Source organism: Lipotes vexillifer, unplaced genomic scaffold, assembly GCF_000442215.2.
Source record: "Lipotes vexillifer unplaced genomic scaffold, Lipotes_vexillifer_v1.1 scaffold66, whole genome shotgun sequence".
Lineage (NCBI taxonomy): Eukaryota > Metazoa > Chordata > Mammalia > Artiodactyla > Lipotidae > Lipotes > Lipotes vexillifer.
Window position 1 is genome coordinate 1,574,618 of NW_006788130.1, and position 24,438 is coordinate 1,599,055.

The window sequence follows — 24,438 nt, forward strand, 5'->3', positions numbered from 1 at the left end:
CAGGTTTTTTACATCTGCAAATATATTTTCCATTTTTTGGAAACATTTTTGCTAGAAAATGAGCTCTAGGTTGACAGAATTTTTTAGTAATTTAAAGCTCTCATCTCCACTGTTTTCTTACTTGCATTGTTTCTGAGAAATCTGCTGTCATCCTTAGCCCTGTTCCTCTGTATCTAATGTGTCTTTTCTTTTCCCCTGACCCCCCCATACCTCATGAACTTACATCTAAGCATTTACAATCTTAGCCTTGTATCTTAATAGAGTTGTCTTTTATTCAAATTGGGAATCCTCTGATAACTAATGAAAATTAAGATATTCTCTTTAATATAAGTTTTGAGCAATTTATGAAATGCCTTGGTGTAATTTTCTTGACCTTTCTCATGTTTGGCATTTTTTGAGTTTCTTGGATCTGTGGGTTTTAAATATCCTTACTAATTTGGAAATTGGCTATTAACTTTTCAAGTATTTTTTTTATTTTGTCTGAGGCAACAGATTCTAAGGTATCCATCCCTGACCCATTCCTTATGGTATGCACGTGCTTCTGTAATCCTCTCCCACTGAGTGTAGATAGGACCTATGACTTGTTTCTAACCATAGAATACAGCAAAGGTGATTTAATGTATGTGATTATGTGATTACTTGTCTATAAGTTCACTATATAAGATTGTGATGTCTTATAATGACCCACTTCCTTGCTGAACCTGAAAAAACAAATTAACATGTTGTGAACTGCCATATGGAGGAGGTCACTTGGCAAATAGTTGAGGGTCACCTCCCACCAACATCCAGCAAGAAAAGGGTCCTTCACACTGACAAGGACATTATTGCTACCAACAATCATGTAAGCTTGGAAAAGGATGTTTCCCAAGTTGACTGTCAGGTGAAAATCTAGCTCTGGTGGACACCTTGATTTGAGAATTAGCTAAGCCATGTAAGCCATGCCTGGACTCTTGACCTTCAAAAAAAAAAAACCTAAGGCATGATAATGTGATAATGTGTTTTATTATGTCTCTAAAGTAACGATAACATTGCTATATAGCAAGAGGTATCTAATACTTCCCTCCACCCCCAGCCTCCTTTGGGGACTCTAACTACACATATTTATGGCTGCATGAAGTCCCAGAGCTCACTGTTGATTGCTTTTTGCATTTTGTTCTCTTTTTGTTTCATTGTAAATAGTTTATATATCTATGTCTCAATTTCACCTGTCTTTTCCTGTGCAATAAATGACAATGATTATGAGACAGACACAACTGTAGGTGTCTAATCTTACTCAGTGTATTTTTTATGTCACACATTACAGCCAATGTCAGTGAGGTCAATTTGGTTCTTTTCTCTATCTTCATGTCTGTACTAATACTTTAAAAAATATGGAATACAGTTATAATATCCATTTTAGTGTTCTTGTCTGTGTTCATTCTGAGTCAGTTTTAATTGGCTGAATGTTCTCTTCATTATGGTTTGTGTTTTCCTGCTTCTTCACTGCCTGGGAAATTTTACTGTTTTTTATCATTGTGAATCTTACTTTTTTGGATATTAGATTATTTATTTATTTATTTTGTATTCCTATAAGCAGTCTTGAGTTTTGTTCTGGGGTGTAGTTCTTGGAAAGGGTTTGATTCATGTTGGTCTTGTTTTTTATAATTTTTTAGGTGAGTCCAGAGAAGAACTTAATCAAGGTTGATTATTCCCCACCACTGAGGCATGCCATTTCTAAGCATTTCATGCAGTGCTCCATGAATTATTAGTATTTCCTTTCTGGTTTATGGGAACACTTTTCTAGGCCCTGAGTGAGTGCCAAATACTGTTCTCTAATCCTAATCCATGGTGTAGTTTTCTTCCCTGATGTCAGGTAATTTCTTCACATGTATGTACTCAACAGCATTCTGCTAAGTATTTGAGGGCAAACACCTACGGTTCCTGGGGTTTTCTCTCTACATGGCTTTCTCCTCTTTGGTGTTCTGTCCAACAACTAAAAACACCTAGGTCTCTCAACTCTGACCTCTATCCTCAGTCTAAGGAATTTTTTGGTCTCTGCCTGGATTTTCTCTCCCTGAACCACATCCTGGAAACTCTTTCAAGACGTCAAGCTGGGACAATCATAGCACTCACCTCAGTTGTGTCCATTTCTCATAATCATCATCCTTTATTACCTATTGTTCAATGCCTGGTAGACCATTATTTTTATATCTTTTATCACTGTTTTTGATTGTCAGGTAGGAGGGTAAATTCAGTCCCTGTTAATTCATCTTGGTTAGAAGCAGTTCTAACTACTTAGAGATTTAAAATTTTATTTAATATTGTTTGCTTTGCTTGATTTTATTTTTTTCAGGCTTCTTCAGGTCAAATATTTTTTGTATATGGAAGAGATAATTTAGTCAGCGCTCAGTTATAGCACAGAAAATATAATTATATATAACTTGTCACAAGAAAGATAAACACAAGGTGCATTTTGAGTGAAGATAGTAAGACAACTGCGATGTGAGAGAGCAGAAAACAAATAAAATATAATGGCCTCAAACAGTATAGGCTTTGCCACAGGAAATAAGATTTTTGACTAGGAAAGAGCTGAAAAAAGAAGAATGGAATGAAACAGATGCTAAAATATACCACAAATTGAAGTTTTAATTTTTTTCCCTAATTTATATAATTAATATTTAATCTAAACAACAAAGCTTAACTTTATTTTACAAATTTACCATTTGGTAGCCACTATATGTATAAGAAGTTATTTTGATTAAAAAACAAACAAAAATAAAACAGATTCTGCTTTTGCCCTCCAGCAAATTAGGGCTGTTTGTCAAAACTAGAGAAGACATGGCAGAGGGGAAATAAATATCTATAATGCAAACTAGAAAAATATTATAAAGCACGTGAAAGTTCAGAATATGAAAAAAATATGATTCTTAATTATTCTGGAACTTTTTGCTTTCATGAATTTAATCATGACACTCAATTTACACATATTAATTATTATGGAATGATATATTATTCCTTTATACTGAAAAAATTGGGGCAGATAAATGAAAAATTCAGATAGATTTGTGGTCAACTTGATCAAAATTGTCCAACTTGTTAAATGTACTAAGCTAAATGTACAGCTTGTACTAAATAATTAAATACTTTTATGTGTGCGTAAGTTAAAACATTCTTTTGAAACCCTAAGAGCGTTTGCTATTTAAAAGAGAGACCTTCCTGAAAATAAAACTAATATATGAAATCAAACCTCTAATTATTATGAATTATTTACATGTAAATTGTTTTACTGGGTTTTCTTGAATTAAGAGTTTTTGAACATATAGAAATTTAAAAATTAACTGTAAACTTTTCCTAATTTAAATTACCCCAAATCAAATAATTTACATATCAAAAATGCTTCTTGGAAAATTATTGTCAGGCCTAATTTTATCAATAGCTTTTGAAATTTATTTTTGTTCCCTGTGCTATACAGTAGGTCCTTGTTGTTTATATATTTTACATGTAGTAGTTTGTATCTGCTAATGCCAAACTCCTTATTTATCCCTCCCCACTCCTTTCCCCTTTGGTAACCATATATTTGTTTTCTACATCCATGAGTCTCTTTCTGTTTTGTATCATATTTTAGATTCCACAAACAAGTGATATCAGATGACATTTGTCTTCCTCTGTATGGCTCAATTCACTTAGTAAGAAAATCTCTAGGTCCATCCATGTTGCTGCAAATGGAATTATTTCATTATTTTTCATAGCTGAGTAATATTCCATTGTATATATACACCACATCTTCTTTATCCATTCATCTGTTGATGGACATTTAGGTTGCTTCCATGTCTTGGCTATTGTAAATAGTGCTGCAATGAACATTGGGGTGCATGCATCTTTTCAAGTTAGAGTTTCCTCCAGATATATGCCCAGAAGTAGGATTGCTGGATCATATGGCGACTCTATTTTTAGTTTTTTGAGGAACCTCCATACTGTTCTCCATAGTGGCTGAGCCAATTTACATTCCTGCCAACAGTGCAAGAGGGTTCCCTTTTCTCCACACCTTCTCCAGCATTTACTATTTGTAGACTTTTTGGTGATGGCCATTCTGACTGGTGTGAGATGATACCTCAATGTAGTTTTGATTTGCATTTCTCTAATAATTAGCAATGTTGAGCATCTTTTCATGTGCCTGTTGACCATCTGTATGTCTTCTTTGGAAAAATGTATTTTTAGGTCTTCTGCCCATTTTGTGATTGGGTTTTTGTTGTTGTTTTTGTTTTTGAGTTGTATGAGTTGATTGCATATTTTTGAAATTAAACCCTTGCCCATCTCATAGTTTGCAGATATTTTCTCCCAGTCCATTTGTTGTCTTCATTTTGTTTATGGTTTCCTTTGCTGTGCAAAAGCTTATAAATTTGATTAGGTCCCATTTGTTTTTTTGTTTCTTGGTTTTTGCTTTTATTTCTATTGCCTATGTTCTCTTCTAGGAATTTTATGGTGTCATGTCTTATATTTAAGTCTTTAAGCAATTTTGAGTTTATTTTTGTGTATGGTGTGAGGGAGTGTTCTAACTTCATTGATTTATGTGCGGCTGTCCAGCTTTCCCAGCACCACTTGCCAAAGAGACTGCATTTTCTCCATTGACTATTCTAATATTCTAAGGTATATCCTAATTTTACGAATAGATTTTGAAATTTTAATTTAATGTATTTTTATAATTTCATAAATAGAAATGTAGCTCTAAGTTGTGGAGCCTCTTCTCAACATCACCTTCAACACCCTTAAGTAAACTATGCAGCACTAAAACATCACTTGGAGATAGATTTTTAGCTGGAATACTGACCTGTAAGTTAATTTTATCATATTGTTTGTGCTTTTTCCTAAATTTGTTGGAAAAAATTCTAAACACCATAATTTAAAAAATCTTTCAAATAATTTTTCTATATTAGAAAAATGCTAGCAATACAGTATGTTATTTTTTCTTTTAGAAAAATAATAACTTAGCTCTTTAAAATTTTTTAACAGTTACAAAAATTTCAATTTTATTTACTGCATGTAATCTGATATTTAAAACTTAAAGTATTAAGGAAATTTTTGAAAATCCATATACCACATCAGGTAATAGATTGGATTTTTCCCAAAATGTATATTTTGATTTTCTCATCATTGTCAATCACATATTAAAGTTTATTTGACTATTTCAAAAGAAACCTAAAGAATATGTTAGTATGATTATTTTAGATAATTTGAGTTGAATTGAATCTTTTCAAAATAATTGACAATTCTAGACATTATACTTGACATGTTTTTGCACTAATAATTATATTGAGAAATAATATTTGATATAAATGCCATTATGAAATAGTATAACAGTTAATTACACTCTATGGGCATTTGAGCCATTCATTTTTGTTTACAGATGTGTTAATAAAGTTCAACCTACATTTACATTCATAATTAGAAGAGGTTAAACACAACCATTTGTTCTATTCCATTTTCTAGAAACTGGCTCAGTTAACGCTATGTGTCCAACTCTTTTGTGTTTTTGCAAGAATTAGCATGATAAAAGAAGGCATGCTTATGCAGATTTAATTATATTTTTCCTGTTATCAGATAATGATTTTATTTGACTTTACTTTTTAACAAAACCCTGTCTCCTAAATTCTGTGAATCAAGGGACATCTTCATACAACATTTGTCCAAGAAATTAAATGCCCACTACATGGCACTTAAAAACCCAAGGTGTTTTTATCTAATCAAAGAAATTGTAGACTTGCTACCCTTCATGTGAATCTTTAAAATATAAAAGCAAGGCACTGAACCTTTATAGATTTAGTAAAGGAGTTAAGCTTTTGATTTCAAATATCTACAGAAACACTTTGCATTGAGTTATTTATTCAAGTATAAAGGATTTCAGTAGTTGAATGCCCTTGGATTCCATTTACACACCCACTACCCTCACCACTCAGTCCCTCTTACCCTGTTAACTCACATCTAAGCAATTAAAATCTTATAATTGTGGGGAGACATCTTTTATCTGTGTAGGGATACATTTGATAACTAAGAAAAATAAAAGATACTCTCCCCAGGAAATTACACAGGAGCATAAAAGTGTGCATGAAGTTCAAGGGCCATGTCGACCTGCTGGAGCATTTTTCCTGGAGCTTTCACAGTAGCCCAGGCTGCAGCTGACCCTGGGCCAGATAATCACTAGTCACTTAAAACTATAACTGCCTCAGGTGAGAACTCCATCCAGGCCTAAATTTAATCCTGAAAAGTCTGATCTCCCTTCCCTCTTTCCCAGTCCCTACTACCTCAACCTTGCCTGCCCTATGTACTTCCAGGATTATTTTCTTAGTCATGTTGCTGCCAGTACACACACCTCATTCCCTTTTTCTCCCCCTTAGTTATGCACAAGATATGTTTACTTCTCTTTACAACCCATCTCTGTATCATTCCCATACTGTTCTCTGTTTCCTCTCCTTGACCTAAAGTTCCACTTTTCCTTCCTGTTCCCAGCCCCACTACACACACTTTAAAATACTTCCATTATGTGCTCTAGAACTCCCTTCCAAGACTAATGGGCTCCAGCATTTTCTGGAGTCCTTTCACGGTGAGGCTGTTCACTCTCCCACATTCCAGGTTACTCTTTGTCTTCCCCAGAGCTGTTCTTAGATCACTCTTTTATGAAAGTCACTTCCCCTTCAGGGCTGGCTCATTTCTACAACACATGAAGCTTTATCATCTCCAGTTGTATCATCAGGGTCTAAGAACAATGCCTGTACACAATAGCCTGCACCATTAAAACATGTGCCTTTTGTGATACATACTTCTCTTGTGGGAGAAAAGAGTATGTACAAATATCCATTATGTTTTGACATGAATTGTGAATGAATATTTCTTACTCAGTATGGATACATAAAGTCTACTGTATAATTCTACTTGGCACTGAGCAAAAAAATCAATAGCCATATAATAAATATATTTACTACTAGGATGTCTTCTATTAGAAAATACACTTTAAGTTTCTGTTTATATCATTGAAATTGATTTCTGAAAAAGCCTATTTCTTTCTCAGCGACCTCAAGCTAAATACCTACAACACTATCCTACCTTACAACATTTTAAAATTAACTACAACATCTGTGTTCATGCTGGCTACATTTTTATCTATTCAGCATAAATATTATTTATATACTTGATTAGTCAATATAACATAAGTCCTACAGTCAGAAGTAGACTAACTATAATTGTATAATCTATATCTACAGAAGTCTTTTTCTTAACCTCATCTACTAGCAGTATTGAAGATGGGCAATTATGGTTTGTGTAACCCTTAAGCTAAAGATATTTTCTTTCTTTTTTTTTTTAATTGGGGTATACTTGTTTTACAATGCTGTGTTAGTTTCTACCACACAGAGAAATGAAGCAGAGTTCCCTGTGCTATACAGCAGGTTCTTTTTAGTTATCTATTTTATACATATTAGTGTATATACGTCAATCCCAGTCTTCCAGTTCATCCCACCTCACCCGCCCCCCCGCTTCCCCCCTGGTGTCCATATGTTTGTTCTCTACATCTGTGTCTCTATATAGCTAAAAATATTTTCATGTCATCTTTTATTCTCTCTGGGACAGTCTTGGACAAAAGATGTACCTTGGGCTAATTTTTCTTAGCATTCTCAACATATCAACATACTAACTTTTCAATTAACTGAAAAAAAAACACATTAATTTTAATCTCATAAAGCAATAAAATGGTATGTTTAATGAGTGCTTTTTACATTAATTATGAAATGTTACATTTGAAACACTGGGAAATGCTCTTTATGTTTTATTTTGCTCTTATTAACTTAGTCCAGAATCACACTATCACATGTGCCAACTCTTTGGTCTGTTAGTTTTGCAGTGGCCACTGGCCAAACACAATAACATGCTGATCTAAACTGCCAGAGAAATATGTCAAAACATCTACTGTTTTGGAAACCACTGCCTTTCTCTCTCTGTCTCTGTCTCTCTCTCTTTCTCTCCCTTCATTTCTTCTGAAAATGAAAGGTATCTTATTCTCCCATGCTCTGTTTTTGTAAAGTCAACCTTAGTTGTTTCAAAGGCAAAGGATTTTAGTGAACATACAGAGTTTATCCAGTAGTTCTAGATTATGGTGCATCTTGACTTCTAGAAACTTATAAACAAATATTTGTACTTCTTTACTGTGTCTTAAAAACATAGGGGGCAGGGAATACTCAAACCAGACTTAATGATTTGTGTCACTGACCCACTCTGAACCTAATAGAGCCCCTTCTCAGGATGTTTGTAAATGCACACAATAAAATATGAAGTTTTACAAAATAAATCAGTGTTATTAAAACAAAGTTTCATCTATGTATGCTTTGTGAGGGAGTGTGTACCCGAGGATAAACTGACACTACTCAAGTGTATTTCAATTAATGTTCTGACATGAAACACCTTGACCCAATCATCAAGTTAACAAAATTACATGAAAATATATACAATTTCATCTTAAATGTACTGCAACACTTAAAACAAAAGGACACATTAAGTTATTTTTCAGGACACAATTGTTTATATCAGTGAGACATGAACATATATAGACATGGATTTTAAAGACAGAGAACAAAATGGTATGACATAATTCTAGGGTAAACATACTCATACCTTTATGGCAGTGGATGCAATTTGAATGTGGTGAAGTCTCCGAAGGGTGCTGTCCCTGTCAATGAAATAGGAAGCAGCTAGCTGATGTAGCGTCTCCAGAGTGACCGAGGAGCTGTTGGTGCTGGGATCACTTCCTTCAGATCGTTTGCTCAGCTTCCGCTTGTCCACAAAAATTGTGAGTGACTCCTCTCCTGCATTAATAATATTTTACATTATTCCATTTCCCACTTCAAATCAATCTTTTCAACTACCTGCAGGTGAGGAAGCCTAGATTACAGCCATAATGAAACAAAAGAGTGATAAACAACAAACAGGCAGGGAGTTTTACTTTTCTTTTGTTCACAAAGATTTCCCATATACCTAGAAAAGTACCCGGGATGTTGATGGTTGTGAATACATATTTCATAAATATTAAACAGCAAGCTTTTGCAGAACATGTTCTCTAGATTTTATTGACTTTCTCATACAGTTTAGCTTACCTAACACTCATTGGGTCTCAAAGCAAATTAAGATAGGAAAATAAGTAAAACAAACTCAACCTTTACTACAGATCAGCATGGTAAATGGAAACATGACCAAGCATATTACAAAACATTAGCTGTTTTCAATTGTACCTTTAAAACGCAGAGAAAACATATACATGCATATATAGTAATATAAATATTTATGTATTAAATTCAGAGGTTTCCTACACATGGCATTAAATATTAAAATATTGTTGTTAATAAGCACTATGGAAATCACTAACCTCCATGAGAAGCTTTAGGTACTTGACAATGGATCCTCTAAGGTGAAATTTAAAGCAAATTACAATTAAGCTGCAATTTTCAATGTTTGAATATTGATGAAAAAGTATCAATGCCATTCAAGTCTAACATTAAGAACTTGCCATCCTCAGACTTCCAGATTCTTAGATATTCAACTAGGATATAATTGTCAGACTTGAAGCTTGTTCTCATTCTTTCAGAAACCCATCTGTTTAGGTGGCATTATGCCCACTGACAATTTGTCAAGCCAGTTTTCTAAAAGACCAAACAAGATTTTCTAGTGGAAGAATAGCTTGCATTTCTTCTCCAAATTAAAAATAATACCAATTTAAAAATGCCACAGCCTAACTGACCATCCAATTCTAAGTGACAGTTCATACTTCTCTGCAAGAGATCAGGTGAATTGGTATCAGAAATAAGGTGTCAACAATGTTATTTCGGAAAGTTGCATTCTCAGTTTGTACTTGGACATCAATACGCAAGCTGGAAATGAAGCAGAGTAACTAGAATTGCTGAAGGAAAAAAAAAAACTCTTAAAAATATGAATGAGTGGGTCAAGTTATCAACAGCGTTAAGTCATGTACATGATAAACAGCTTTCGGTGGGAACATCTGAAAGCAAAAAGGGAATATATATGTCAAATATTATAGAAAAAAAAATCCATGCTAATTATTTACCGCCAAAGGAGAGGATGAACTGGTGTGGAAATCTGAGTGAATACATTCTCAGAAAGACCACTGAATCTGAGAAATTCACCCATGTGCCCTAACAAACATCTTGTACATGGAGACAGAAAGAACAGCGTTGTGATAGTCTAAGAATTTATAATGCAGCTCGACGACACATGAAAGTGCTATGGTCTGAATATTTGTGTCTCCCAAAATTCATATGTTGAAATTCTGTCCTTTTAAGATGATGGTATTAGGAGATGGGGCTTGTAGGAGGTGTCTGGGTCATGAGGGCAGAGCCCTCAAGAATGGAATTAGTTCTTTTGTAAAGGAGGCTCCAAAGAGATTCCTTGTCCCTTCTGCCATGTGAAGATACAAGGAAAAATCTGTGACCTGGAAGAGAGCCCTCACCCAACCATGCTGGCATTCTAATCTCAAACTTGCAGCCCCCAGAACTGTGCTGTTTATAAGCTACCTTAACTGTGGTATTTTGCTATAGCAGCCCGAACAGGCTATGAGATCAAGAGATATATCTTCTTAAGTAGTTAAAAATAAAATGATAATGATATCTTGGTGAATGTAAATAAAAAAGGAAGAAAAGTTAATGATCTCTTCAGGACAAAATTATTAAATGAGAAAATGAAATAGACTGAATAGTGCTAAAGACTAAAACTTGCAAAACTGCTTTAATTGCAGCACTTTTCATAAAGCAGAATATACAGAAGATATAGGTTAAAATATACATAAACTGCCAGTATTACAAGACTCCAGCACACACTTCCTAGACCTAGATAGACCCAGTGGAGATAAAAATGTAATGATAAAGATATACACAACCTACTTAATAAGGTAGATCTTATAGGTAAATATTAAACTTTATATTAATAAAGAGGAAATGAAAGCTCTTTTCAAGAGTACACAGAACATTTAGAAAAATTGGCCATATATTTTGTTAAAAAAAATCCTTAGTAAATTCCAAAAATTTGAAAAAAAATATCATTTGATAAAGACTTTCTCCTTGACCAAACGTTAGACAGGCTCCTATGAGCTTGTTTCTTGGGCATGTTCTCAAGAGCCCAGTTTTAGGAAGAATCCTGTCAAGTCACTTTGGCAAGGATCCCCTACCCTGGACATATGATCATCTTTAACATCTGACCAAATTCCTCATCCCCTACCATCTCCCTGGTGATATTTGATAACCCTGCTCTGCTTTCAGCAAGAATCGTGTTAGGTCTCTTTAGCAAGAATTATCCTACCCTCTTTGTAATTTTCCATCCACTAATCTGCCTACTCTGCTCATTGCCAATAAATTCCCACTTTTCCTGGTTCTGTTCAAAATTGAGCTCAGTCTCTCTCCCCTCCTGTAAAACTCCAATGCAGGAGACCCCCTGAATAAAGTCTGCCTTACTGTTCTTTAACAAATGTCAGAATATTGTTTCTTTAACACATTTACTGACTACAATATAGTACAATTAAAAATTGATAGAAAAATTTTTTTGCAAAAATTATTTTGCAAAGCTTTTGCAAATAAGTTTAGGTGTCATAGAACACCTCCACAAAATTTTTTAAAAAAATCAATAGGCCAAGATGGTTTCACAGGAGAGTTCAGACAAAACTCTAAAGATCAAAAAATCTGATACTATTTACTTAAAATGTTGCCAGAGGATATGAAATGAAGGAAAACTTTTAATTAGTTGTTATATATTGAGTAAAACACTGACATAAATATCTGGGGAAGATTACACACACAACAACAAAAACAACAACAAACATTATTACAACTTACTATTAGTGATGCAAAATAACAAATAAAGCAATAGTAAACAGTAACACACAGTAAGTTTTAAAAATGTATATCTCAAAAAGAATAATTCTAGGAGGGCAAGGGTCATTTGATATTAGGAAATCATTAATATAATTCAGCATATTAACACATCTAGAAAGAAAAACCTTGATGTCCAATAATGCCTCAAATGTATTTGATGAATATTTATACCTATTGCTGGGTAATTTTCAGTAACTTAGGAGTCAGTGGAAAATTCCTTAAAAGGATAAAATATGTGATTGTCAACCAAAAACCAACTGTCTTACTTAATCGGAAAACTCAGAAGTCATTCCCATTAAAATCATAACCTGACAAACAAACCCACAACTGGTACTACTTTTTGACATGATATTAAATATATTAAAATGTAAATATAGGAGAGAATAAAATTAGAGTAATAGTTTTTTTTAAAAACACTTAAAATTATCTCTTTTTGCAGATAACATGATTATTCATCTGGAAAACTCAAGAAAATCAACGGACAAACTACTATGCAGAGTAACAGAACTTAGTAACTGCAGAAAATAATAAAAACTTTACTAACAACAAATCGAAATACACAAATAATAGTTAGAGGTAATAATGGATTAGCATGTACCATTTAAAATACCAATAAAAATGCAATACATATATGAAAAATTATATGCCATCCCTGAAATAACAAAAGTAAACTGAAAATGGCATGGTACTTTGTTTCAAATAGGAATATTTAAATTAAAACGTATCAATTTTACTTAGGTTAATGTATAACTTTAATGCAAATATCATTTTTTGTTTGTTTCCTTGAACTAGTCATGTTTATTATAAATTTTTTAGGTAAAAATTAGTCAAAGAAAAGTCACCAGAAGCTTTCCAAAAAATGGGCAACAGTGAGAATGCCTTGCTACATATGAATACATATTGTAAAATATGTATAATTAAGACAGTGTAGTAAAGAAGCATGAATAGACAGACCACTCAAACAGGAAAATTAAAAAAAAAAACAGTATATATGAAAATTTAGTACATGATAAGGATGGAATATTAATTCAATTGGGGAAAGGTGGACCTTCTAATAAATGACACTTTGACATCAGAATAGTCATTTGCAAAGTAAAGGATATGATTGTATATGAGGAGATATTGCAAAAAACTGGAGACATGAATATTTAATAAGATGAAACTACTCAATTAGAAAAAAAAGAATGAAACTGCATGAGTGGGAAAAGCATTCGTAATTATCACTAAACGTCTGAAAGTAATAAAATAAAAGATAGATGAATTAGACCATATAAAAAGAGATTTGTTTTTCCTAGCACAGAATCACCATAAGTAAATTTTGCATTGGGAAGAGATGTTTGCAACTTACATAAGGGACACATGGCTAATACCTCTAACATTCCAAAAACTCCTAAAACGCAAGGAAAAAAAAGAAATAAGGTTCGGGCATAAAAAATAGGAAAATAGTATTTAGATAAGAAGAGACAAAATGGCCCATATAAATTTGAAAAGGCTTTCAATCTGTCATAGAATGAGAAATGCAAATTAAAAATATATTGATATATCACGTAGCTATTATGGAATTTGCCAAAATTCAAAAATTTGACAACTTTGTCAAAGCTGTTGGCAAACTAGAAGGAAACAGGCCCTATGATATACTGCTGCTGGAGTGCAAAATGATGTAACTATGAAGAGAAATTTGGCAATAGTTAGCAATAATTGACTCTGCAATCCTACTTTTAAGAATCTATCCCAATTCTCAGAAATGCACAACCTGCCGAGACTGAAACAGGAAGAAATAGAAAATATGAACAGACCAATCACAAGCACTGAAGTTGAAACTGTGATTAAAAATCTTACAACAAACAAAAGCCCAGGACCAGATGGTTTCACAGGCAAATTCTATCAAACATTTAGAGAAGAGCTAACACCTATCCTTCTCAAACTCTTCCAAAATATAGCAGAGGGTGGAACACTCCCAAACTCATTCTATGAGGCCACCATCACCCTGATACCATAACCAGACAAAGATGTCACAAAGAAAGAAAACTACAGGCCAATATCACTGATGAACATAGATGCAAAAATCCTCAACAAAATACTAGCAAACAGAATCCAACAGCACATTAAAAGCATCATGCACTATGATCAAGTGGGGTTTATTCCAGGAATGTGAGGATTCTTCAATATATGCAAATCAATCAACATGATACACCATACAAACAAATTGAAGGAGAAAAACCATATGATCATCTCAACAGATGCAGAGAAAGCTTTCGACAAAATTCAACACCCATTTATGATAAAAACCCTGCAGAAAGTAGGCATACAGGGAACTTTCCTCAACATAATAAAGGTCATATATGACAAACCCACAGCCAACATCGTCCTCAATGGTGAAAAACTGAAACCATTTCCACTAAGATCAGGAACAAGACAAGGTTGCCCACTCTCACCATTATTATTCAACATAGTTTTAGAAGTTTTAGCCACAGCAATCAGAGAAGAAAAAGAAATAAAAGGAATCCAAATTGGAAAAGAAGAAGTAAAGTTGTCACTGTTTGCAGATGACATGATACTATACACAGAGAATCCTAAAGATGCTACCAGAAAACTATGAGAGCTAATCAATGAATTTGGTAAAGTAGCAGGATACAAAATTAATGCACAGAAATCGCTGGCATTCCTATACACTAATGATGAAAAATCTGAAAGTGAAAATAAGAAAACACTCCCATTTACCATTGCAACAAAAACAATTAAATATCTAGGAATAAACCTACCTAAGGAGACAAAAGACCTATATGCAGAAAATTATAAGACACTGATGAAAGAAATTAAAGATGATACAAATAGATGGAGAGATACACCATGTTCTTGGATTGGAAGAATCAACACTGTGAAAATGACTCTACTACCCAAAGCAATCTACAGATTCAATGCAATCCCTATCAAACTACCACTGGCATTTTTCACAGAACTAGAACAAAAAATTTCACAATTTGTATGGAAACACAAAAGACCCCGAATAGCCAAAGCAATCTTGAGAACACACAAAAGACCCTGAATAGCCAAAGCAATCTTGAGAACGAAAAATGGAGCTGGAGGAATCAGGCTCCCTGACTTCAGACTATACTACAAAGCTACAGTAATCAAGACAGTATGGTACTGGCACAAAAACTGAAATATAGATCAATGGAACAGGATAGAAAGCCCAGAGATAAGCCCACACACATATGGTCACCTTATCTTTGATAAAGGAGGCAAGAATATATAGTGGAGAAAAGACAGCCTCTTCAATAAGTGGTGCTGGGAAAACTGGACAGGTACATGTAAAAGTATGAAATTAGAACACTCCCTAACACCATATACAAAAATAAACTCAAAATGGATTAAAGACCTAAATGTAAGGCCAGACACTATCAAACTCTTAGAGGGACTTTTTTATAAGAAAGTGTATGATACAAATATATGGATGGATTTCTTTTTATTTGGGGAAAAAAATAAAAACACTGGAAGGATTAACCAAAATATTTTATCTATATTTACAGAGTGGAGGTAACACTTTGGGAAGAAAGACTTCTCTGAATATACTTTGTTAAAGTTTTTTAAGCACTGGAAAGATATTTTAAAATATTTTATTTATTGTAAAAATCAATCAAATCAAATAGAAAAAAAATCAATCCCTAAGAATTAAAAACAGAAGCCAATGTTACTAAATGCTTATTGTTTAGAGAAGTAATTATTTTAAGTGATTACAAACACAGTACTTTAAATGTAAATCCATTTTTGGAATATATTCTGAGGACAAAAAATGTAAAAAGGATCAGAAATCTTCATTCTGTAGTCTATTTGTAGGTAGGAATATTAGTAGTTGTAGTACAGTTTTATATAGTTTGTATGGTTACATATGGGTGTATGGGCACTCACTGTACAAGTCTCTCTACTTTGAGTGTGTTTGAAAATTTCATTTGAAAAAAATGCCATGGCATAAGTGTTTACGTTTGGCCCACGTTTAAAATATGTTTAGTCATAAAAAATTTTTCTTAAGTAATTAGTAAACTCATGACTTTAATGTTATGACTAAAATAAAATTCTAAACGATTTGACAGTTTCAGATTCTATTTGTAAAGTACATCTAAATCCAAGCTCAGCCTCAGTGCATCCGTAATGTTTTCTACAGATTCCTGTATTTAGAAGGACGCTTACTGTAATCTTTACTTCAATTCAGCAATACACATATGAAGTTCAAAACACTGGTTCAAATGATTATTGGACATTACTTTTGCCTTCTGGAGAGGCATGAAAGCCATGTAAATACGTGAAGAGAATCATCTTCACTATGTCTCTCTTGCATTGTAGTGATTTTCCCATTACTAGAGGTGTCCAACATTAATTATATGTCATAGAACAGAAGAGATAATTAGACCACTATAATGGATTCTTTCACTGGATTATGAGGTTCTGTATGAAAAAAAAATGTAGAATTAATTATTATGGTTTAGGTGTAAGTCTACTAACTACTGGTACCAAACAGATTCAGGTTCTAATGCTGGCTTCTACTTAGTAATTGAATGATCTTGAATATGTAATTTATGATTCTGCTTCCTCTTACATAACATGAGTATAGTAATTTCTTCTTCAAAGCATGGCTATAAGCATGAGACAGACAATATCTGTGAAGGACTTACCACATGACTAGAATTCAGAAGTTGCTAGTACATATTTTTTTATTCATCACAATTCCTTAGAACTGCATGAAGCAACTCATTCCATATCTGGGCATTTCTAGTAATTTTAGCTCTTTTGTCTTATTTGTGAGGAAAAGAAGACTGTCCTACTTCTTTAATGATCTCCTTCTTTTATAAACTTATTAACTCTAGTCCTAGTTTGCATTCACATACAGAGAGTAAAGATCTCCCCAAATAGTCCATTATATACTGTATCCCCCCAATCCCCCTATATGTCTTCACTCTTCAGGTGAAATATGCTATACCATTAATTCTTCTTAATAGGACCTCTATTGAGTCCTACCTCACCCAAAAAGGGAGAATAGCATATGCTAATTTTAAAAAGCAAATTAAATCTTACACCTAAAGGAATTAGAAAAAGAAGCATAAATAAAACCCAAAGTTAGTAGAAGGAAAGAAATAAAGATCAGAGCAGAAATAAATGAAATAGAGACAAAAAAAATAGAAAATATCAATGAAACTAAAAGCTGCTTCTTTGAAAAGGTAAACAAAATTGATAAACCTTTAGCTAGACCCATCAAGAAAAAAAGGGATGGAATTTCCTAGTGGTCCAGCGGTTAGGACTCTGGATTTTCACTGCAGAGGGTGTGAGTTCAGTCCCTGGTTGGGGAACTAAGATCTCACAAGCTGCATGGCATGGCCAAAAAAAGAGAAAAAAAGAAAGAAAAGAAAAAAAGGGAGAGGGCCCAAATCAATAAAATCAGAAATGAAAAAGAAATTACAACCAACACCACAGGAATACAAAAGATTATGAGACTATTATGAACAACTATAGGCCAATTAAATGGACGACCCACAAGAAATGGACAAATTCTTAGAAAGGTACAATCTCTCTCAAGACTGAACCAGGAAGAAATAGAAAATAAGAACAGACCAATTACCAGTACTGAAACTGAATCAGTACTGAACCAGAAGAAATAGAAAATAAGAACAGACCAATTACAGGTACTGAAATTAAAACATCCCAACAAACAAAAGTCCAGGGCCAGATAACTTCACAGGTGAATTCTATCAAATATTTAGAGAAGAGTTAAGACCTATCCTTCTGAAACTACTCCAAAAAACTGCAGAGGAAAGAATACTTCTGAACTCGTTCTATGAGGCTATTGTCACCCTGATACCAAAACTGGCCAACAATATCACACACACACAAAAGAAAATTACAGGCCAATATCTCTGATGAACATAGATGCAAAAATTTTCAACAAAATACTAGCAAACTGAATCCAACAATACATTAAAAGGGTCATAAACCATGATCAAGTGACATTTATCCCAGGGATGCAAGGATCCCCATATCAATCAATGTGATATAACACATTAACAAAGTGAAAAATAAAAAATAATATGATCACCTCAATAGATGCAGAAAAAGCTTTTGACAAAATTCAACATCCATTCATGATAAAAACTCTCCAGAAAATGGGCATAGAGGGAACATACCTCAACATAATAAAGGGCATACATGACAAACCCACAGCAAACATCATATTCAATGGCGAAAAAATGAAAGCATTTCCTCTAATATCAGGAACAAGACAAGGATACCCACTCCTGACCCTTTTATATAACACAGTATTGGAAGTTCTAGCCACAGCAATCAGACAACAAAAAGGCGTAAAAGGAATCCAAATTTGAAAAGAAGAAGTAAAACTGTCACTGTTTGCCAATGACAGGACACTATACATAGAAAATCCTAAAGAAGCTACCAGAAAACTACTAGAGCTCATCAATGAATTCAGGAAAGTTTCAGGATACAGAAATCTGTTGCACTTCTATAAACTAACAATGAACTATCAGAAAGGGAAATTAAGTAAACAATCCCATTTACCATCACATCAAAAAGAACACAATACCTAAGAATAAACCTACCTGAGGAGGTAAAAGACCTTTACCTGGAAAACTATGACACTGGTGAAAGAAACTGAAAATGACACAAACAGATGAAAAGATATACTATGTTCATAGACTGGAAAAATTAATATTGTAAAAATGACCATACTACCCAAGGCCATTTACAGATTCAATGCAATCCCTATTATAATACCAAAGGCATTTTTCACAGAAGTAGAACTAATTTTAAAATTTGTATAGAAACAGAAAAGACCCAAATAGCAAAATAATCTTGAGAAAGATGAACAGAGCTGGAGTAATCACACTCCCTAACTTCAGACTACACTACAAAAGTACAGTAATCAAAACATCATGTTACTGGCATAAAAAAAAACACACACAGATCAATGGAAGAGTATAGAGAGCCCATAAATAAACCCACTCACTTATGGTCAATTAATCTATGAGAAAGGAAGCAAGAATACACAATGGAGAAAAGACAGTGTCTTCGATAAGTGGTACTGGGAAAACTAGACAGCTGCATGTAAAAGAATGAAATTAGAAGACTTTCTTACCCCATATACAAAAATAAACTCAAAATGGATTAAAGACCTAAATGCAACACTGGAAACCATAAAATTCCTAGGGGAAAACATAGGCAGAATACTCTTTGACATAAATTGTAGCAACATTTTTAATGGATCTGTCTCTTAAAGCAAAGGAAATAAAAGCAAAAATAAACAAATGACGCCTACTTAAATTTAAAAGTTTTTGCACTGCAAAGGAAAGCACTGACAAAACAAAAAGACAAGCTACTAAATGGGAGAAAATATTTTCAAATTATATGACAAATAAGGGGCTGTTATCCAAAATATATAAACAGTTCATACAACTCAAGATCAAGAAAATATACAACTGGATTAAAAAATGGACAAAAGGCCTGCCTGAATAGACATTTTTCCAAAGAGCACATGCAGATGGCCAATAAGCACATGAGAACATGCTCAACATCACTAGTAGTCAGGGAAATGCAAATCAAATCCACCATAAGATATTACCTCACACCTGCAAGAATGGCTATCAACAAAAAGAACACAAATAACAAATATCGATGAGGATATGGAGAAAAGGGAACTCTCATACACTCACAGTGGGAATGTAAACTGGTGCAGCCACTGTGGAAAACAGGCTTCTCAAAAAACTAAAAATAGAATTACTGTATGACCCAGCAAAATTCCACTCCTGGGTATATATCCAAAAAAAACAAAAACACTAACTGGAAAAGATACATGCACCCCAATGTTCACAGCAGCATTATTTACAATTACAAATATATGGAAGCAACCTAAGTGTCCATCAACAGATGAATGGATAAAGAAGATGTGATATATATATATACACAATGGAATTCTACTCAGCCATAAAATGAAGGAAATTTTGCCATTTGCAGCCATATGGATATACTTGGATGTTATTATGCTAAGTGAAATAAGTCAGACAGAGAAAGACAAATACTTTATAATATCACCTATATGTGCAATCTAAAAACTACAACAAACTAGTGAACAATACAAAAAAGAAGCAAACTCACAGATACAGAGAACAAGCTAGAGGTTACCAGAGGGGAGGGGGAAAAGGGAGGAGTGGTATAAGGGTAAGGGATAAAAAAAATAAAAAGCAAATTCAAACTAATTTGTTTTAAGAATATTTTATAAATGTTAGATTGTCTCATGATACAACTGGAAAATGACACAAAATAAGAGCTAGGGATTAACTATTTCAGAGTGTTTCTCATTATAAGAATATGAAGGAGAAGACAAACATTAATATATGTTTCAGCAATCAAAGATGAAGGTAGGAAAATGATGGCCCGTGAACATCATCATGAATATTTGAAGTTTTCATTCTCTATCTACTGGAGATTTTTGAAATATTTCTTTTGTTTTTCACAGAGTTCACATTTGCTTGTAAGGTACAGGTAAATGTGTCTTTAGCATTCTACGCTGAGAATAAATAGATGTTACAGACAACAGGGAAAATCAAATGGAAAAACTTCATTGTAAATCTTAATACACTTTTATTATTAATTTTGCTGTTTATTTTTTATTTTTTAATTGATAAAATTTAATGATATATTGAGGTAAAGGAAAGCATGAGTTTTGGAGTCAGGTGTATGTGAGAGCTTATCCTCATAGCCCACAGTCCCACTACCAGTCAGCTGTAGGACTTTGTTAAAGTCACACATAACCTTAGCATTCCCATCTCTAAAATAGAGGCAATATCCCACTGTCAACTCTTAGAGAAGGTTAAACAATACAGTTCCTCTTTAGAGTCTGGCACAACACGTTTGCTGTGTACAATAAATGTTGATTTCCTCTCCTTTCCTTTTTTATTAGGGCCTAACAGGAAATGATGAGCTTTTAAATTTTCGTAAGTTAGAATTTCATAGATATTAAATTTCACCACAGAAACCTGATCTTAGTCAAAATTGTTTTCTAGTGGAACTTTTAATCAGGATGTATAGGATTACTAAAGATAGTAGTTGGTTATCCTTCCAATAAGCAGATAAAGAGAAGCCATTCATAAATTGCTTGTGGTTGTTCTCCACAATGGAACATTATTCCATGTATGCAAAAGCTTTCACTGCAGTCAAGCATGTGAGACAGTTTAAATCTGCAGTTTAAATTATCATAATTGTTCTTTTATGAATGCTTTGTTTTTTTTTTGTTTTTTGTTTTTTTTTTTTGCGATATGTGGGCCTCTCACTGTCGCGGCCTCTCCCGTTGCCGGACGCGCAAGCTCAGCGGCCACGGCTCACAGATCGGCAGGCGGACTCCCAACCACTGCGCCACCAGGGAGGCCCTGAATGCTTTGTTTTAAACCCTTGCTTACAACAGACCAGACAACTAGGTGATGTAAGCTGGCTAGCTTATGCCACATTCCAAGTTTTGTAAATCACGGATTGTTAAATATCTAAGATATTTTGACAAGGCCATTCAGTCTAGATGGAAAATAAGGCTACTTCTTTCCTCCAAGAGATCTGTTTTTCAAATTATACACAACTACTACGCTTTTGTGATATTCATGGTCTTTACCTTCTTTGAGACTTTCATAGTCGTCTTAAAAAAGAAGAATGCATTCTCAACTTTAATTGCAAATCTCTCTCAATATAAAAATATTCAGATTTGAAAACTGAGATATATTATTCAATTAAAAATTTGTGTTCAAATGTCATTTTCATTCACATTTTTTAAACCAGCTGTAGCTCATAAGCATGACATGAGTGCCAAAGGACATCCACCCATTTTGTAAAAACTAAATGTGATTTTGAAGTGATTCAACATTCTGAGTCTGTTAGAAAGTGAAAAGGATTAATGACTGTAGAGATAAAAAGATGTGATTATTTCACACAGAAATCATGCAGCTGTGCCTTTTACAACCAAAATGCTGTGGTACTTTAGGAACATTAAAAGCACATACTGAAGGATGCTTTCATAGAGAATGAGAAACAGAGGACAATAAAACAAAAAAAATCATGACTTTAATGTTATCCTATGATTAGTTCATAGGGTAGGAGTAGGTATATTTGATATGTTGTGGACCTCACAATTATGTATTTTTCTGTCCTGGTTTTCAGGTTGTCTGTCCTGGTTGTCCATGACAAAAAGAAATGAAAGAACTTTCATACAATTATCTCTCCACTTCAACTGGCATTCTCATGTATATAGTTATTGGGGATAGAGGTAATACTTTCAAAATGTTAGAACAAAAAGCAATGGATAAGAGAATGAGTAAAAGAATCCCAGGGATAAATCAAGAAGATGCCGCAGATTATTCTTTGCAATTTTAATTCTATCATGGATGTAAACATGCATACATGTATTTATAGTCCATTGTAAAGAACAAGTGATGCCCTTTAACCTGGTATCGAAAATAAAACTGTTTAGATCAGTGAATACATACGAACCAGCTATGTCATGATTCAGTACAAGTTTTGAGAGGCATCAGAAAGTTATACTCATTTTTTTGCTTTTGTCCTCTGCCAGGAGGACAGCATTTTACGAAGAGGGCCTTCCTCATCTTTATTCCCAGAATGAGCCAACAACACTCAGAGAAGAATCGCAGGGGATCCACAGTCAAAACATGTAATATTAGGGAGACACAACCAATATAGTTGTAATGCACTGAGATTTGAGGTTATTTCTTTTTTAACTGCAATGAAGCTAACTCTTGGATGTCGGCTGTATTTTATTTTATTTTATCATTGCTACTGCCCTTGGACTAGTATCCTGACCTGTAATGTGTACCGTTCTACCCAGGGGAAAAAAGGTACATTTATGAGAAATATCTTTCTGGTCATTCAACTTCCTTATACCTGAAAATCTTATTGTGAATGTCTATTTTGCTTTTGTGTGAGTTTTACTTATCAAAAACTGTTATTTGAGTAGAAATTCTTTGCACAGGAATAACCAGTGCAAATATAGCTTAAATGTAATTGTTTGTAGTTTTACTTTTGATGTATCGTTTTAGTTCAAACATGTTATCCTATTGTTAGTAATAACAGATCATATTATTCATTGTGTTTTTTATTCCTTAAAAAATTCCCTAAGTTTTACTATATTTTAAGTATCACTGTCCTTTTGAAATTTTATTTCACTTTTCACAGTGTTTTACTTTACTCTCACTACTAATGATCATCCTTCCCTAGCTTAATGTTTTAAAAGGGATACATCCTGACATGTATCTTTCCACTAACATAGTGTTGTAGAAAAAAATGGTGTTTTAGAAACATATAGAAGGGAAAAAATTCTAGAAAAATAGGCTTCTAACAAGGAGCAGAGGCAAATATATAAAGACAGTAAAAAACAGACATGTTGGCTTAACACCAATTGGCACCTGCAAGATATTTTTGGAAGGAAATAGCTAGCCTTCTACAGCTTTGACAAAGAAGCATAATATGTTTTGCAAAACATTCCAAAAGAAAACAACTGATCTTATGATTATTAACAGTTATCCCCCCTAAAAAGTCTGAAAATTTTCTAAATAAAATTGCCCGGATACAATAGTCTCTATAGAACGATGACATGAAAGAAGAATAACTGGAAATATATAGTTTCAAGGATAGAGGGAACAGAATACATCCTGAATGAAATACAATTAAGGTACTTCTATTTTGGAGCTGCTTATAAACAATGCTATAATGAACATTTTGTTATGTAAAATTACAGACTCTTGCTATTATTTTGGTAAAATTAATTCTCAGAAGCGAGATTTCTGGAACAGTTAAGTACTCTCTAAATTTATATAGATACTCTAAATAGTGCTGTTCAAACTTAATGTGCATGTAAATCACCTGGAGATCTTGTTAACATGTTTCTGATTCATTAATCAGGGATGGAATCTGAGATTCTGCATTTCTAACAAGCTCCAAGGTGATGTTGATGCTGTTGGATCATGGACCACACTCAAGTAACGAGGCTCTAAACCACAGTAAAATTTATTACCAATTTAAATGTCTGTCTTTATCACTGACCTGTGTGTTCCTTTAAGGAAGGTGGTGAATCTTTGCACTTTTATAGGTAACTCAGTACGTATGTGTCAAATAAACGGACAGGTGATTTATCTGTCCTATTAAAGTGCTACAAAGAACAAGAAAGTATATAATCATATTTACAAAATTCTAAAATTTAGCATTTATCTTTTGACTTAGTTGCCAAGAACGCTATTATTAAGATCAACTGACATAGCAATTGTAATATCATCTTCTTTGTCATCTTTATTATTATTTTTATAAATGGGCTCAAATCACTTTAGTAGACAGCTGCCTTATAAACCATCAAAAGTGAATTAACAATATTATTTTAATTTCAAAGTTTTCATTTTATTTACCAGATAAACATGAGAGATAGGGATAGAGATGATACAGTGAAAGAGAGAAAGGAGACACAGAGACAGAGATATGAACTGATATCATTGAT

At 33.5% G+C, this 24,438-nt stretch overlaps 1 protein-coding gene across 1 annotated transcript in view; it reads right to left on the reverse strand.

The window, feature by feature from the left end:
- Positions 1-24,438, reverse strand: part of BRINP3 (BMP/retinoic acid inducible neural specific 3) — a 213,756-nt gene that overhangs the window by 182,990 nt on the left and 6,328 nt on the right. Inside the window, exon 2 of the mRNA XM_007461248.1 lies at positions 8,638-8,828. Coding sequence (XP_007461310.1) covers positions 8,638-8,828 — 191 coding nt within the window. The remainder of the gene's footprint in view (positions 1-8,637; positions 8,829-24,438) is intronic.